General features: G+C 41.3%; 1 protein-coding gene across 1 annotated transcript in view; it reads left to right on the top strand.

The window, feature by feature from the left end:
- GJC1 (gap junction protein gamma 1) overlaps nucleotides 1-9,571 on the top strand; it is a gene marked incomplete at both ends in the record, with an annotated part of 31,748 nt that extends 22,177 nt beyond the window's left edge. Inside the window, one exon of the mRNA XM_079724481.1 lies at nucleotides 8,361-9,571. Coding sequence (XP_079580607.1) covers nucleotides 8,361-9,571 — 1,211 coding nt within the window. The remainder of the gene's footprint in view (nucleotides 1-8,360) is intronic.
- Nucleotides 9,572-15,357: the final 5,786 nt, after the last annotated feature.

Below are 15,357 nucleotides of genomic sequence, written 5' to 3'. Positions count from 1 at the left end.
GAATAGTGAGGATGTAGATATTCCTAAACCAGAGCGAGCAGGAGGGAGAATGGAAGGTGATGAGACCACAAGTGTACTAGTAGCTCTATGATAACGGGCGTTGTAGACTATAGGAAAGATTTTGGGTTTTGTTCTAAGAGAGTTTTGAGCAGAAGAGGGACATGATCTGACTTACTTTCTAAAAACTTTACTCTGGTTGCTTTTTGGAGAAGAGATTTGAGAGGCATAAGAGCATAAGCTAGGGGACCAATTAGAAGACTCTTGCTTTTACAATAATCTTGCCTGGAGTTGAAGGGGGCTTGGATCAGAGTGATGGCAGTGGAGGTGGGAAGAAGTGGTTGGATTGTGGATCTTTTTTTTTTTTTTTTTTGCGGTAGGCGGGCCTCTCACCGTTGTGGCCTCCCATTGCGGAGCACAGGCTCCAGAGCGCAGGCTCAGCGGCCATGGCTCACGGGCCCAGCCGCTCCGTGGCATGTGGGATCTTCCCGGACCGGGGCACGAACCTGTGTCCCCTGCATCGGCAGGCGGACTCTCAACCACTGCGCCACCGGGGAAGCCCTGTGGATATATTTTGAAGATAGAACTGACAGGATTTGCTGGTATAGTTTGCCTATGGAGTGAGAAAAAGGAGTGAGGTTGCCTTGAAGGTTTTGGCCTAAAAAACTGCATGAATGGCGAAACTACTTACTGAGTTTGGGAAAACTGCAGACAGAGTAAGAGTAGCTCTTTGGAGGATGGGAGGACTGGTTTGGGTTATGTTAAATTTCAGGTGCCTATTAGACATCCAAGAGAAGATGTAGAGAAGCAGTTGAATGTCAAGTCTGAAGTTTTAGGGAGATGTTGGAGCAAAGTGGGACGTCATTTCCAGCTTGGATTCTGGTGGAAGAACCAGCAAAGAGCACTGAAAAGGATGGGCTGATAAGATTGGACAAAAATCAGGATATGTATTTAGAAGTTCGGAAAAGGAAAAGTAAGACAGAAGTAGAAACTGAAAAATAATAGCCATGAGAGTTTGATATCAGGCTGGCCAGTCCCTCATTGCCTGCCACCCCCAACTCATCCATAGGCAACCACTGACGTGCTTTATGTCATTATAGATTAGTTGGCATTTTTTAGAATTTTATATAAATGGAATCATACAGTGTGTGCCTTTTTTTTTTTTTTGCCTGACTTCTTTCATTTGGTCTAATTATTTTGAGACTCATCCATGCTGTGCATATCAATAGTTTATTGCTGAGTAGTATACCACTGTATGAGTGTACCACAATTTGTTTACTTACTCATCAACCTGCTGATGGGCATTTGTGTTGTTTCCAGGTTTTGGCTATTACAGATAAAATTGTTGTGAACATTTATGTGCAAGTCATTTTATAGACATACGGTTTTACTTCTTGCCTAGGAGCAGAATGGCTGGATCATATAGTTGGTATATGTTTAACTTCTAAGAAACTGCCAGACTATTTTCCAAAGTGATTATACTATTTTACATTCCTACTTGTATGAGAGTACCAGTTTCTTCGCATCCTCACCAACACTAGGTATGGTCATTCTTTTTTCTTTTCTTTTCTTTTTTTAAATTAATTAATTAATTTTGGCTGCGTTGGGTCCTTGTTGCTGCGCACGGGCTTTCTCTAGTTGTGGCGAGCAGGGGCTACTCTTCGTTGTGGTGCGGTGGCTTCTCTTGTTGCAGGGCACGGGCTCTAGGCGCGCGGGCTTCAGTAGTTGTGGCTCGTGGGCTCTAGGCGCGCGGACTTCAGTAGTTGTGGCTCGTGGGCTCTAGAGCGCAGGCTCAGTAGTTGTGGCACACGGGCTTAGTTGCTCTGTGGCATGTGGGGTCTTCCCCAACCAGGGCTCGACCCCATATCCCCTGCATTGGCAGGCAGATTCTTAACCACTGCGCCACCAGGGAAGTCCCTCTGTGTGCTTTTTTAGTGGTTCTTTTAGGTATTACACTGTACATACATAATGTATTGCCATCATTGGTGTCACATTTTATAGATTTCAGTGAAGTACAGACACCTCCCTTTATATCCCTTTACCCTCCCTGCTGCATTTATACCAGGGTTCACTGCTTCATGAGGCTGCTTATTCCATTTTTGGACAGGCTGATGCAGTGGGAATCTAGGAGGAAAAATATATATAGAGAGAAGAGATTGCAGTGAAAAATGTAAGGCAAGTCCGATAGGAATGCATTTATTCATTTGTTTGTCAAATGTTTATTTAGCACTTAAAATGGCCAATCAGGGACTTCTCTGGTGGCACAGTGGTTTAAGAATCCCTCTGCCAATGCAGGGGACTCGGGTTCAAGCCCTGGTCCGAGAAGATCCCACCTGCTGTGGAGCAACTAAGCCCGTGAGCCACAACTACTGAGCCCACGTGCCACAACTACTGAAGCCCGTGCGCCTAGAGCCCGTGCTCCGCAACAAGAGAAGCCACCGCAATGAGAAGCCCATGCACCACAATGAAGAGTAGCCCCGGCTCACGGCAACTAGAGAAAGCCTGCGTGCGGCAATGAAGACCCAACGCAGCCAAAAATAAATAAATAAGGTAATTATTTTTTTAAAAAATGGCCAATCATCGGGCTAGATGCTAGGGAAGCAGAGATAAAAGATGTGTCTAACATCTAGGGGCTCCCAGTACAGTTGAGGTGATAACACAAAAAGTTGCAGCAACACTGGTAGTAATGGTAATAATGGTGCTTGCCTTGAGACCAGGCACAGCTCTGAGCACTTCATATGTATACCATCTTTGTATCTACCCTTTAACAAGCATTTTCACCCTGAACTAAATTTACCACCTTCTCCTGTCACTGTTCTCAATGCCCAAAGAAGTTATCCTTCTTAGTGAAAAAAAAACATTTTTGTTGAAGATACCATTTTTCTAGTTTATTCTTCCCTTCTAACTGCCAAGAAACAACCTTGGAGTTCTTCTTGGGTTTTATGTTTTGTTGTTGTTTGTTTTGGGGGGTTTTGTTTTGTTTTAACTTTCAATTCATTCTATGTGTAAGATCTTAAACCCTGAAATTTCCCCCTTTGATTTTTTTTTCCAATTTCTTTTGGCAGCAGAACTATCCCCCCACCTTTGATCTTTGTGAGTTTATTGTTTAGTTTAATTCCGATTCCAAAGATTGGGGTGAGGTGCCCTCCTCTGTATTCACATGGGGCCTGTACATAGTTCCACCTCATCTGGAGTGTAATTCTTTACTAGTAGTTAAAAGCTGAGACTGGAGCAAGACTGGCTGACTTTAGGTTCTAGCTTCACCTCTTAATAACTGGATGATCTCGGGCAAATTTTATAAACGTTCTGGACCTCATTTCTTCATCTTTAAAATAGATCTAATCATATAATCCACCTCCAGAGATAATCCAAATAATGAGCTTTTATATTTAATCTTCAAACATCCTGAGTTTTAGACATGCAGTAAACTTTGACTTGATCCTGTTAGGATGTAGCTGATAGAAAACTCTTCAAATATAAATAATTTGGGAGGGGATTACTTAATTTATTACCGTGTTGATACCAAGTAATTTTTTAAATTCTATTTTCTAGTGTAAGACAAGGTAGATTTGAAAGTTATTTGGAAAACAGACTAAAAATAGCACATTTGATTTCTGGCCAGTAAATGTTATAAAAGCAAACATGATTTTCTTCAGTATGTGTTGGGGGGTGGAGAGAGAATTGAGAATCCTTTTGAGTTATGAGCTACCATGAATTTTGCAAATTCTTTATGTAAAAAGCCATCCTAGGAAGAATAACTTTTCCACCTTTTAATTTATTCAAGAAATTGGTGTGACTATATAAAATACTAAAATTTTAAGGAAAACAATAAACTGAGGTATTTATATTATGTCAAATGATTGATGTCTGTACTGTATTAAGAATACATTCTGCAGATAAATGGGCAAAAGGATAGAAATAGTTCACAAAGAAGGAGGAATATAGGGGAAGGGTATCCTGCTGTATTAAAAACATACAAATTGACATAATTTTGAAATACCATTTTACACCTAGCAAAGTAGCATAACAGACAGTGCTGATGAGGTTGAAGTACAATTGTACTCATTCATTGCCAGGCATTGTAAACTGCTAAGACCTTTTTAGAAAGTCAAATGACGGTACAGAGCAAAAACCACGCAGACTTACATTTCTTGTGTCCTGATAATAGCACTTCCTAGAATTTGTCTATAGATAAATATTCAAGAAGACGTTAAGTGTCAAAATACATTTAAATCAGTTGGCTTTCCTCATTGGCAAAAAATATTTAGGTGTTTGGCATCCCCCCACCTCTCAACACCACTCATCACATGCTCCCATATTTTCCATTCATAAATAGAGTATGGAAATGATTTTTACTTTTTTTTTTTTTTTTTTTTTTTTTTTTGCGGTATGTGGGCCTCTCACTGTTGTGGCCTCTCCCGTTACGGAGCACAGGCTCCGGACACGCAAGCTCAGCGGCCATGGCTCACGGGCCCAGCCGCTCCGCGGCATGTGGGATCTTCCCAGACCGGGGCATGAACCCGTGTCCCCTGCATCGGCAGGCGGACTCTCAACCACTGCGCCACCAGGGAAGCCCGATTTTTACTTTTTAACGAGAGCTGTTCACAGGTTAATTGCATGCTCTTATTCCCTACTCTAACCAAGTCTGCTGAAACAGGGAAGTCAGAGAAGACTGTGTTCTGATTCTTAGGCTTCTGGTAGGAGAGCGAAAAAATGTTTCTGAGAAAAGGGAATTTTAGTGGAGCAAGAACACAGCAAGACCACACTTGGCAGTGACACGTTTTTGCTTAGAAATGTCAATTCCAGAACCCACCATTCTACTCATTGAGTTTTTTCTCCTCTCTCACACCCTCCCTCCCTCTTCCCCTTTCCACCCCACCCCCCAAATTGGAGGAGTCTACTCTGATACTTAAGCCTTTCTCTTAATGCTTACAAGGAGAAGAAAGGGATTTGGAAAGGGAAGAGTATCAAAGAAAAACCTACTGACAGCTCAGTAGATCCACAGTGGTGATGCTGCCATTTGATTAGGAAGCCCATGGTTATTTTAGAAAGAAAATCACCCATCACCCATTTTATGAGATGCTGAAGCTACATTACTTTACACATCATTTATACTCAAGGTTTGGGTATAGGGTGCTATGGCACTTACAAGTGCCCACAGAAAACCAGGCTCTAAGGGTTCATCATTGTCTAGGCCTACAGCTTAACCAGTATGCAATGTGTATTTCTGGATGTGTTTAAGTGGCTGCTTTATAACTTATAAGCTTTGAAGGGTTTGTCACTAATTCCGCCCCCCCGCCGCCGCCAAAAAAAAGATTATTGTATGAGATGCTGAACTGTTGAGAAATTATTTCATAGCAATAATTATTAAAAAGCGGGCTTCCGTGGTGGCGCAGTGGTTGAGAATCTGCCTGCTAATGCAGGGGACACGGGTTCGAGCCCTGGTCTGGGAGGATCCCACGTGCCGCGGAGCGACTGGGCCCGTGAGCCACAACTACTGAGCCTGCGCGTCTGGAGCCTGTGCTCCGCAACAAGAGAGGCCGCCATAGTGAGAGGCCCGCGCACCGCGATGAAGAGTGGCGCCTGCTTGCCACAACTAGAGAAAGCCCTTGCACAGAAACAAAGACGCAACACAGCAAAAATAAATAATAAATTAATTAATAAACTCCTACCCACAACATCTTCTAAAAAAAAATTATTAAAAAGGTACCCACCCCTCCCTGGTGGCGCAGTGGTTGAGAGTCCGCCTGCCGATGCAGGGGATACGGGTTCGTGCCCCGGTCTGGGAGGATCCCATATGCCGCGGAGCGGCTGGGCCCGTGAGCCATGGCTGCTGAGCCTGCGCATCCGGAGCCTGTGCTCCGCAACGGGAGAGGCCACAACAGTGAGAGGCCCGCGTACCACAAAAAAAAAAAAAAAAAAAAAAAAAAAAAAAAGGTACCCATTTGTTTTTGGTATGGATGGCAGTGTAGAGGATGAGCTTCCTAACTAATTAACAATTTCACTTTCATGATTTTTGGCTTATTGGAACAAATAGAATTTCAGGCTTTAAGGGAAATGCTTTAGATATGGCGTTTGGGGAAAATGTGAATCTGGACTTGTGGATGTGAATCATTATGGAGTTCTGTGTTGGAAATCTGGCTTACATCACCATTTAAAGACTGCATATTACTTCTTGTGTTGTGGCTTTATAACTTGTGTATGCAGTGAGAGAAGTGGTGAGCTCAGTTGGACATCAGGGCTGGAAATGAGTTGTACTTGAAGTCCTATGGTGAGATCTTTGTGTGGTTGGATTCTGTATGTGAATCTTCGTACTTGCATGTTATGCAGATGCCTGAACTTTTTTTCTTCTTCACTGACCTTTTGGGAATTGTTCTGGGTTTTTTTCATGTATATATATATTTTTTTTTTTTGCGGTACGTGGGCCCCTCTCTGTTGTGGCCTCTCCCGTTTTGGAGCACAGGCTCCGGACGCACAGGCTCAGCGGCCATAGCTCACGGGCCCAGCCGCTCCGTGGCATGTGGGATCTTCCCGGACCGGGGCACGAACCCGTGTCCCCTGCATCGGCAGGCGGACTCTCAACCACTGCGCCACCAGGGAAGCCCTCATGTATCTTTTTTATTAAGTTATTTTGAACACATAATAACTTGGAACACTCAGGGATTGTTTTACATTCATTTATTAAATTAAATGATAGTAAGTGTGGATGATTCTTGGCCATAGCTATTCCATAGTTTGCAGAAATTGATAATGAGCAATAATTTGTCCTATACATATATATATATATATATTTTTTTTTTAAATCACAATACAGATGCAGGTGTTTTCCTTCTGTGAGCAGTTGAGTCTGTAAATCAACTTCTGTGGATATGGGTGTCCCAGTGAGTGAGAGCCAGCTGTTGGGTGTTTTAACTAAACAGCTTGCTCCTAGTTGGCTGCTCAAATCCCATTGAGAGAGTTATTGGCTGCTCCAGAGAATAGAACAGGAATAGAGCACACAGGGTGAAGATTTTTTCAAGGCCTTTAGTGACCCAGTTTAAATTTGGTGAGATTTTCTACTTTGGCTTTTTCCTATAGGTGCCAGAGTTCATCTGCTTCAGATTTTCACCAATGACTCATCTTCCTGTCATATTTTCTTAGACTACAGTGACCTAAGACTCTTCGAGTCACTGTTACATAGTTTCTCCTACCACGTGTAGGAGGAGAGAACAGTGATATTCAAACTCAAGCCTGTTTCCATCTCATGCTGATTGATTCCTATGGTACATAGAAAACTGTTTCTCCCTGAAAATGGCATTCTAGTGATTTATTGTTTTCTGTGGGAGGAAACTTAGGACCTTCTCTTTTCTTTTTCCCTTCCAGAGGGAATCTGGAAAACTTGTAAGCAAAACATCATTTCTCTAAGAAAATTTTGGATAACAGAAATTCTGGATAACAGGTAAAAAGTATATTTAAATTTCTTTGGTGATGCTGATAATCAACTATTATCTGCAGAAGTAAACCAAGAGAGGGAAGATAGAAGAGAAAAGCTAGGTGTACTATGTGTCAGGGGTTGTATTAGGGATTTTTCATGCATTATCCCATTTGATGGTTTTTACCTGGATTCTGGACGTAGATCTAAGAATCTCAGAATAAAACTATCCTTCAGAATGCTGTTTTAAGTGGATTTGTCTATTGATTGGATTTTTAATGTCCTCACAATTCAATCTACAGGCATTTTTAAACTTCTATGATAAACAAAATACAGAAATATAATACAGAATGCTAGAATCTCTGTGAGGCAGCCTAGCTCAGGAGTGTCTTCCTTGTTTCTTTCTGTCTTTTATTTTAGTTCTTGATCTTTGCCAGTTATTTGCAGCTGTACTATCTCCTTAATTCTTTTTTAATACTTTATCACCAGGTCCAAAATTTAACTTTCCTGATAAGGTACCTCTTCATAATGGAGTCCATCCAGCCCAGGTGTCCCCATTATGTTCTCAGTGGCAGTCTTACTGTGACCGAATAGCTATACATCTGTGCTATTTTCTTATCTATATTCCACAAAGTTCGAAGGTCTTATGAAATAATACTGTATGTAAAAAATCCAGTATACTTTGAGAAATATATCTCAAATGATAGCTATAATTTTACCTTTTAAGCTAAGGAAGACACAAAAACTAATCAGACTTCCTAGGACCCTGTAGGCCCAAACCAGTGCTCTTAGACTGAGGTGAATGGTCCTACCTGATGGTAATGTAGAGTGAGATGCTATTTATTCTAACAGTCATTCTAGTATGAGCCTTGAAGATAAATTTCAACATCAATTAAAAAATTAAGATTTTAATATTTGCTGATTTTCCTTTAGTATTTTTCATTTTTATCAGGGCGAACCAGTTCAGTCACCATGAGTTGGAGCTTCCTCACTCGCCTGCTAGAGGAGATCCACAACCACTCCACGTTTGTGGGGAAGATCTGGCTTACTGTATTGATCGTCTTCCGGATTGTCCTTACAGCTGTAGGAGGAGAGTCCATCTATTACGACGAGCAAAGCAAATTTGTGTGCAACACAGAGCAGCCAGGCTGCGAGAACGTGTGCTATGATGCCTTTGCACCCCTCTCCCACGTGCGCTTCTGGGTGTTCCAGATCATCCTGGTGGCCACCCCCTCAGTGATGTACCTGGGCTATGCCATTCATAAGATTGCCAAAATGGAGCACGGTGAAGCAGACAAGAAGGCCGCTCGGAGCAAACCCTATGCAATGCGTTGGAAACAACACCGGGCTCTGGAAGAAACAGAAGAGGACCATGAAGAGGATCCCATGATGTATCCAGAAATGGAATTAGAAAGTGAAAAAGAAAATAAAGATCAGAACCAATCTAAACCTAAGCATGATGGCCGACACCGGATTCGGGAGGATGGGCTCATGAAAATCTATGTGCTGCAGTTGCTGGCAAGGACCGTGTTTGAGGTGGGTTTTCTGATAGGGCAGTACTTTCTGTATGGCTTCCAAGTCCACCCATTTTATGTGTGCAGCAGACTTCCTTGCCCTCATAAGATAGACTGCTTTATTTCTAGACCCACTGAAAAGACCATCTTTCTTCTGATAATGTATGGTGTTACAGGCCTCTGCCTGTTGCTTAACATTTGGGAGATGCTTCATTTAGGATTTGGGACAATTCGAGACTCACTAAACAGTAAAAGGAGGGAACTGGAAGATCCGGGTGCTTATAATTATCCTTTCACTTGGAACACACCATCTGCTCCCCCTGGCTATAACATTGCCGTCAAACCAGATCAAATCCAGTACACCGAACTGTCCAACGCTAAGATTGCCTACAAGCAAAACAAGGCCAACATCGCCCAGGAACAACAGTATGGCAGCCATGAGGACAACCTCCCAGCTGACCTGGAGACTCTGCAGAGGGAAATCAGAATGGCTCAGGAACGCCTGGATCTGGCAATCCAGGCCTACAATCACCAAAACAACCCCCATGGTCCCCGGGGAAAAAAAGCCAAAGTGGGGTCCAAGGCTGGGTCCAACAAAAGCAGTGCTAGTAGCAAATCGGGGGACGGGAAGACCTCCGTCTGGATTTAATCTTGGCTGGGCTTAAAACTTGTGCTTTTCATAGTTCATGGTAAGCAGCGGCTCACTGAATAATGACTTCCATTGAGTAAACATTTGGCTCTGGTTATTTTCAGGGATGCTGTTGGCTCATGATCCAAGCTCAGGGGACTCTGAAGGTGGGGCTGGGACAAAGAGGAAAGAACGGGAAACACAGTGTTCCTGGACACATGTTCCAGCAATAATACAGTTGCAGAACTTTACATTTGTGTCTTCCAGATCCGGAAGAGAACAGATATATTTAAATCATTCTTGTTGAACAGTTTTTGTATGTACAGTATTATGGTACTTTTTTTTTTTTTTTTAGTATGAGAACTTTTTTTTGTATTTGTATATTGGACCACTGTAGTTATACTTTTATATTAAAGGGGAAATAATCCTTAAGGTAATGCCTATTAGGCTAGTGTTATTACCTTGTTCAGCAAATTCTACCCTGGATTTAAAGTTTTAATAGATGCTACATACCTAATAAAAGTGCCTCTCGTGTTGCAGGGAAGATTTCAGATATGTAAGCAGCAGGAGGAGGGTGAATCAGTTCTCAGTCTTGGAAAGAGTCCAAAGTAGAGGGAGGTTGAGATCTCTCTTTGACTTGAGAAGTCTTTGAATCTCATTCATGTGTCCAGAGTTGTATCCAGTCTTTGAAAACCTATTTGTGTTTTCAAAGAAGATAAAGTGATTCACTGCAGAAGTCCTTTAAATATCAAGCCTTGCCAGTATATGCTTTGATGGTGTGTATATAATGTCAGTTCTTTCAAAAGGCTGATGCACAAAGGTGTCCTCATCCAGTAGCAGTGTGGAGACCCTGGCTAGAACTGTTCTGAGATTCCTCTGTCACAAAACAAAGGCATACCTGTAAAGGAAGCCCTGATAAGATGTTTAGTTGTGGACCTGTTTGATTTGCCTTAAATCTGTATCCAAAAACCTGCCTCTCTGGTTTCTTAAGCCAGTGATGGATATTTTTTTTATATGGTAACAGTAAAAATACAAAAATTCCCTTCTAGGCTAAAAATTAATCAAAGCTACCTTAAACTGCATATGGCAGAAGGCCTAAATTCAAATTCCTTATTTTTTATAATTCACCATGGAACTTTTATAATTTACATATTTCTGCCAATGTAGGTTTCTGCCTGGAAGGCCAGTCAGACCTGGGATTCTATCTGTAAATAGACTGAAAGAGAATTTCAGTATTTATTTGCTATAGGCATGTCTATTTGTTAATGACAAGCATTAATGTTCACATAACACTCGTAATTTGCAGTAGTATTTTATTGCCATTTTCAACCTTCTCTTATGTTGGAGAACTTTGCTTTCCTGTCATGTTCACATCATTTGTCTTACGGTTTATGAGCCTTCTGAGTAAGAGCTTTGGTAAAGATTTAAAGGAAGCGGTGTTTGCTTCACCAGGGAGCATTTCATTTTGGGCATCTCACTCTCTTCTAACAGAAAGTTATTGCAAGCCACCTCCAACTTTGAAATTCCAAGAGTGCTATTTTTTTGACTTAATTTTTAAATGTCAGTTCTCTATTCTTAGAACAGCGTCCTGTATGCAGTTCTTTTTTTCTTTGTTGTTCTCCATTGCATTTCTCCCCCACCTCTACCTCCCACAAAAGGCACTCAGTTGAAAATTTAAGCTTATCTTCTAACCATGCATTTACCTTTATTTTGCTTTTTTTAGTCTGTAAATTTTAGCCTAGAGAAGTTCTTCAGGATCTCTAAACACTTAAGCAAAAGGTAAACTCCAGTGAGACTGAAGGGGAAATTTCAGAAAATGATTTATACATGTATGTATCCTTGATAATTAATAGACCTGCACGGTTTCCTTGAAACCAAGTGTTTAATAAGGAATTTCAAATAATTATTCTAAAACAAGGGAAGATTTTAAATACTTCAGGCCAGCTAATATAAAGAACTACCAATAATTCTTATGTCAGTAGAACTTCATGTATGTTTGTTAATTGAAGGACAGAAAAAATACACATACATTCACATCCATCTATTCAGAGCCTGAAGGAGAACAGAGTGGCTTTGCCAGTGGAAGGGTTGGGGATCTGAGTGAGAGAGAGGGAAGGAGTCAAGCAGAAATGCCAGGCAGACATTCGGTGCCAGAAACATCCACTTAGTTTCTACAAACAGGGCCCCTGGTGTTTCATCTGGGCTTGTTCTGATGAGAATGTTATCTTTTGTGTCTGGATAATTCTTCAACTTCCTCAAGTACATAGAAAGATATTCTGGGTCACTTCACATGTGTTAAAGTCTATTTTTATTCTCTCACTAAGGTTCTAATTATGACATAGATTTCCCCACTCTCACTGCTTTCTTAGTCCATTTCTTTCAGCCTCTGAACATACGAGTTTGCCAAGGCCATTCTCCCCTAACAACCTGTCATGGACCTACATTAAGAAGACGGCCCTATCGCTGTCTAGCTTATTAACCCATTAATTGGGTCTACATTGAGTCTATGAAAATATTGTTCCAGTTACTCTTCTGGAACTTGCAGGTATTTGTATAAAACACCTGTCAGCAGGGTTTTTTTTTTTTTTTTCCCCCTATATCATTCCTTTGAATTGCTGTATAAGACATGCTCTGTCGTATGACATTTGCTTCCCTAAATAGAAGTTGAGTGCTTAGTCCTTCACAGACTACAATCAGGATATGGTCAACAACATGTTATATTCCTTAACATACAGTTGGATTTATTCAGGTGTGGTGTGTCCTTTGTTCATCTTTGTTACAGTCTGTTATTCAGAAGAGATTTGTAAGACAAATAGGCTTTTCCTCTTAGTTCAAATTTGAGGGAAGAATGGTATAACATTTTCCCCTAAGGAAATGTCACTGTTCATTTTGTGGCTTCCTCTTTGCTTTCAGCCTTAGTTTCGCCTGTTTCTATATTTGTTCATTTAAAACCACAAGCGTGTTACTTCATTGAAGTCAGTTTGGGGATTTTCCTTGACTGACGTCTGTAGACTTTTGATAAAAAGGGACTTTGCCATCTAAGATGGTTCTCACAGGTTAGGGCTCCCACATATCTGTCTTTTAGAAGGACACCTATATCTTTAAAAAGAAAAATGTCATCATTAGGTACCTTAACTGTCATTTCTTCATGGTCTGAGACTAGGCAGTTCACTTTACTTTTCCAAGTTCCAGGAGCCACTTGCCTCTCAGAAGTGTTATGAAGTAGTTAGAAAAAGCATCTGGTAAAAAGTATTAAAAAACCAACTATTGTTATTGGTCATTTGTCTGACCTTGGAGCTTCAAAAAAAAAATAGGTGAAAGAACTATGTGATGTAGTAAGAAGTCCTTCTGTGCTCTTTGTCACAGGAATCAGTGATTGTTTAAAACACTTAACTTGCTCTAAGCAGTTTATACCAAGAATGGACTTAAATGTTATTCCTATTAGTCATACCTAGGCTTTACCCGTTACGCTTGTAAACGTCTAGGCTTTACGTTTTCTGTCTCATTTAAGAGACAGTACACTGCTAAAAATAATACCCATAGTTTAGGATAAATTTTTGGCCAGCCAGTTTTTTATAAAAGGCAAGTGTGTTATACTTGAACCTACTTCACAGATGCCTTTTCATAAAGGAAAGGTCTTTCCCAACTGTGAAGAAAAGTACCTGAAGTCAGAGATACACAGCTGCGGGCCATTTTGATTGGAAGGTTCCAGTTGTTAGATTAATTTTATCTTTATAAAATCAAGTAATTTCACGAAGAGTCTTACCACCTGAAAATAAAGCCCCTGCACCTATACAGTGCAGAGTTTGGAAATAAAATTTCAACTCACCTATTTATATATGGTAAACCTGTAGTAACCCACAGTTACCATCAAGGGTTAGAATCATTAGGTTGACTTCCATACTTGTCACTCATTCTGGTCACATATCATGGAGAGTTTAAAAGATTTTATTTGTTGTCCCTAATGTGCAATTGTGTTGTTTTTGTTGTTTTTAATAATGATGCTAAATGAGTTTGGTTCATGCACATTCCATGTTAATAATCATACTTTTTTTTTTTTTTTTGTGGTACACGGGCCTCTCACTGCCGTGGCCTCTCCCGTTGCGGAGCACAGGCTCTGGACGCACAGGCTCAGCAGCCATGGCTCACGGGCCCAGCCGCTCCGCGGCATGCGGGATCTTCCCGGACCGGGGCGCGAACCCGCGTCCCCTGCATCGGCAGGTGGACTCTCAACCACTGCGCCACCAGGGAAGCCCAATAATCATACTTTTGAAAGAAGCAATCCATGTATTCCAAAGTTCAGGAGCCCAAACAAAAGAAAACCCTACTCCCGTGCAAAATCTCTACAGAAATAAAAGAAGTAAGAGTTCTGCATTTCAGGGTTGGCTTGCTGGACCAGCAAAGACATTTGGCTGTATGATTCCAAGATTGGAAGTGTTTTTCTTTTTTGTACTCTCAATTGTGTTCTCTTCGATAAATCTCTTACAGAAGTCTCTACCTCAGGCACTAAGTGTTAGATATGATCAGCATATTGATACCAAAAAGCTTAGCTACGACTTCCAACTTTTTAAGATACTTTAAATGTAACATTCACCTGTTAACCAGCAGTTTAATGTCGTGTGATGTGCAGTTTGGATATTGTACGAACAGCTAAGGAGTGACCCATTCTAGTGCCAAAGATCACTCGTTGCTAATTTTGTTCTGTACAGTTGATGTAAAATTTTATGGTGGGGATGCACTCTGCTGAGGGCCTTGTCTCTAGGAAGATTTTTTTTGTCAGTTCCAGATGTTTTTGTCAGTTCCAAATACAGTTTAGAAGATTCATTTGTGGTCTGTGCATCTTTTTCCAAACGTGAAAACTCAACTGCCAGGAAATGTCATATTGAGAATTTTTACCTCATTCTTTGTGTCAAATAGTGCCCAAGAGCTTAATGGTTTACACAGAAAACCTGATATGAAAATCTCTTCCCATACGTTCACCTGTAAGTTGATCTCAGTGGAAATACATGAGCAGGAAATTTTCCAAGTAGAGGTTTGGGCTCAAAAGATGCCCTTTTTCATAGCTGGGTTAGAACTCCTCTGGGATGGCTGTGGCTAAAAGGATTTGGCGTGTTTGTGGCATCACAATCTGGGAGGCGTAGGTGGCCTTAAGGGTGGAGGCTAAGGTCTAAACACAGAAACCGGGAACATACCCGCTCTCTGGCTCCCTTTGGTTCTCGAGGCCTGGAGAAGAGAAGTGCCTTCTGAGAAAGATGCTCCTCACAGACTAGACCAGTCTTGGTGTGACTAATCCACTTTGTGAGAATAGAGGATGTGGGAGAGGGCTGAGGAGAGGGTAGCATTTATTCCAACAATGCCCTCTGTTACCCCAGACACAGAATAGCTGACTGAGTGACAGAATAGGTCATGCGTCAAGCCCACCCTCAGCGGCACAGATTGTAAACTGGTCAGCCAACCATATTTGGTAATAAACTTGTGAGCCGTTTGAAAGCTGCTGGAGCTGTTAAGTCACTGCTAGTTTGGAAAGTGGATTCTTTGGCAGATTTGCCATCAGAACAGATATTAGTACCTGGAAAAGGTGTTGCATCAAAGTTAAAGTCTTTTTTCTTTGCTACATAGAGATTAAAACAATATTTCTAAGGTTTTAAGGGCCTATACCAATCTTAACATGTAATACTTTTAGGGTTTGCCTCCTTCAGTTATTTCGAGTTGGAAGCATGTTACACAGGGGCATGGGATAGGGGGGTTGAGGCGGAGCTGAGAACAGAATCCAGGTCTGCACATTGATTGCCCAGTGGCTTAATCCA

Source organism: Hyperoodon ampullatus (genome assembly GCF_949752795.1).
Source record: "Hyperoodon ampullatus genome assembly, chromosome: 19".
NCBI lineage: Eukaryota > Metazoa > Chordata > Mammalia > Artiodactyla > Ziphiidae > Hyperoodon > Hyperoodon ampullatus.
Note: the sequence above shows the minus strand (reverse complement) of the source record. Positions and strands in the feature narration are given on the sequence as shown.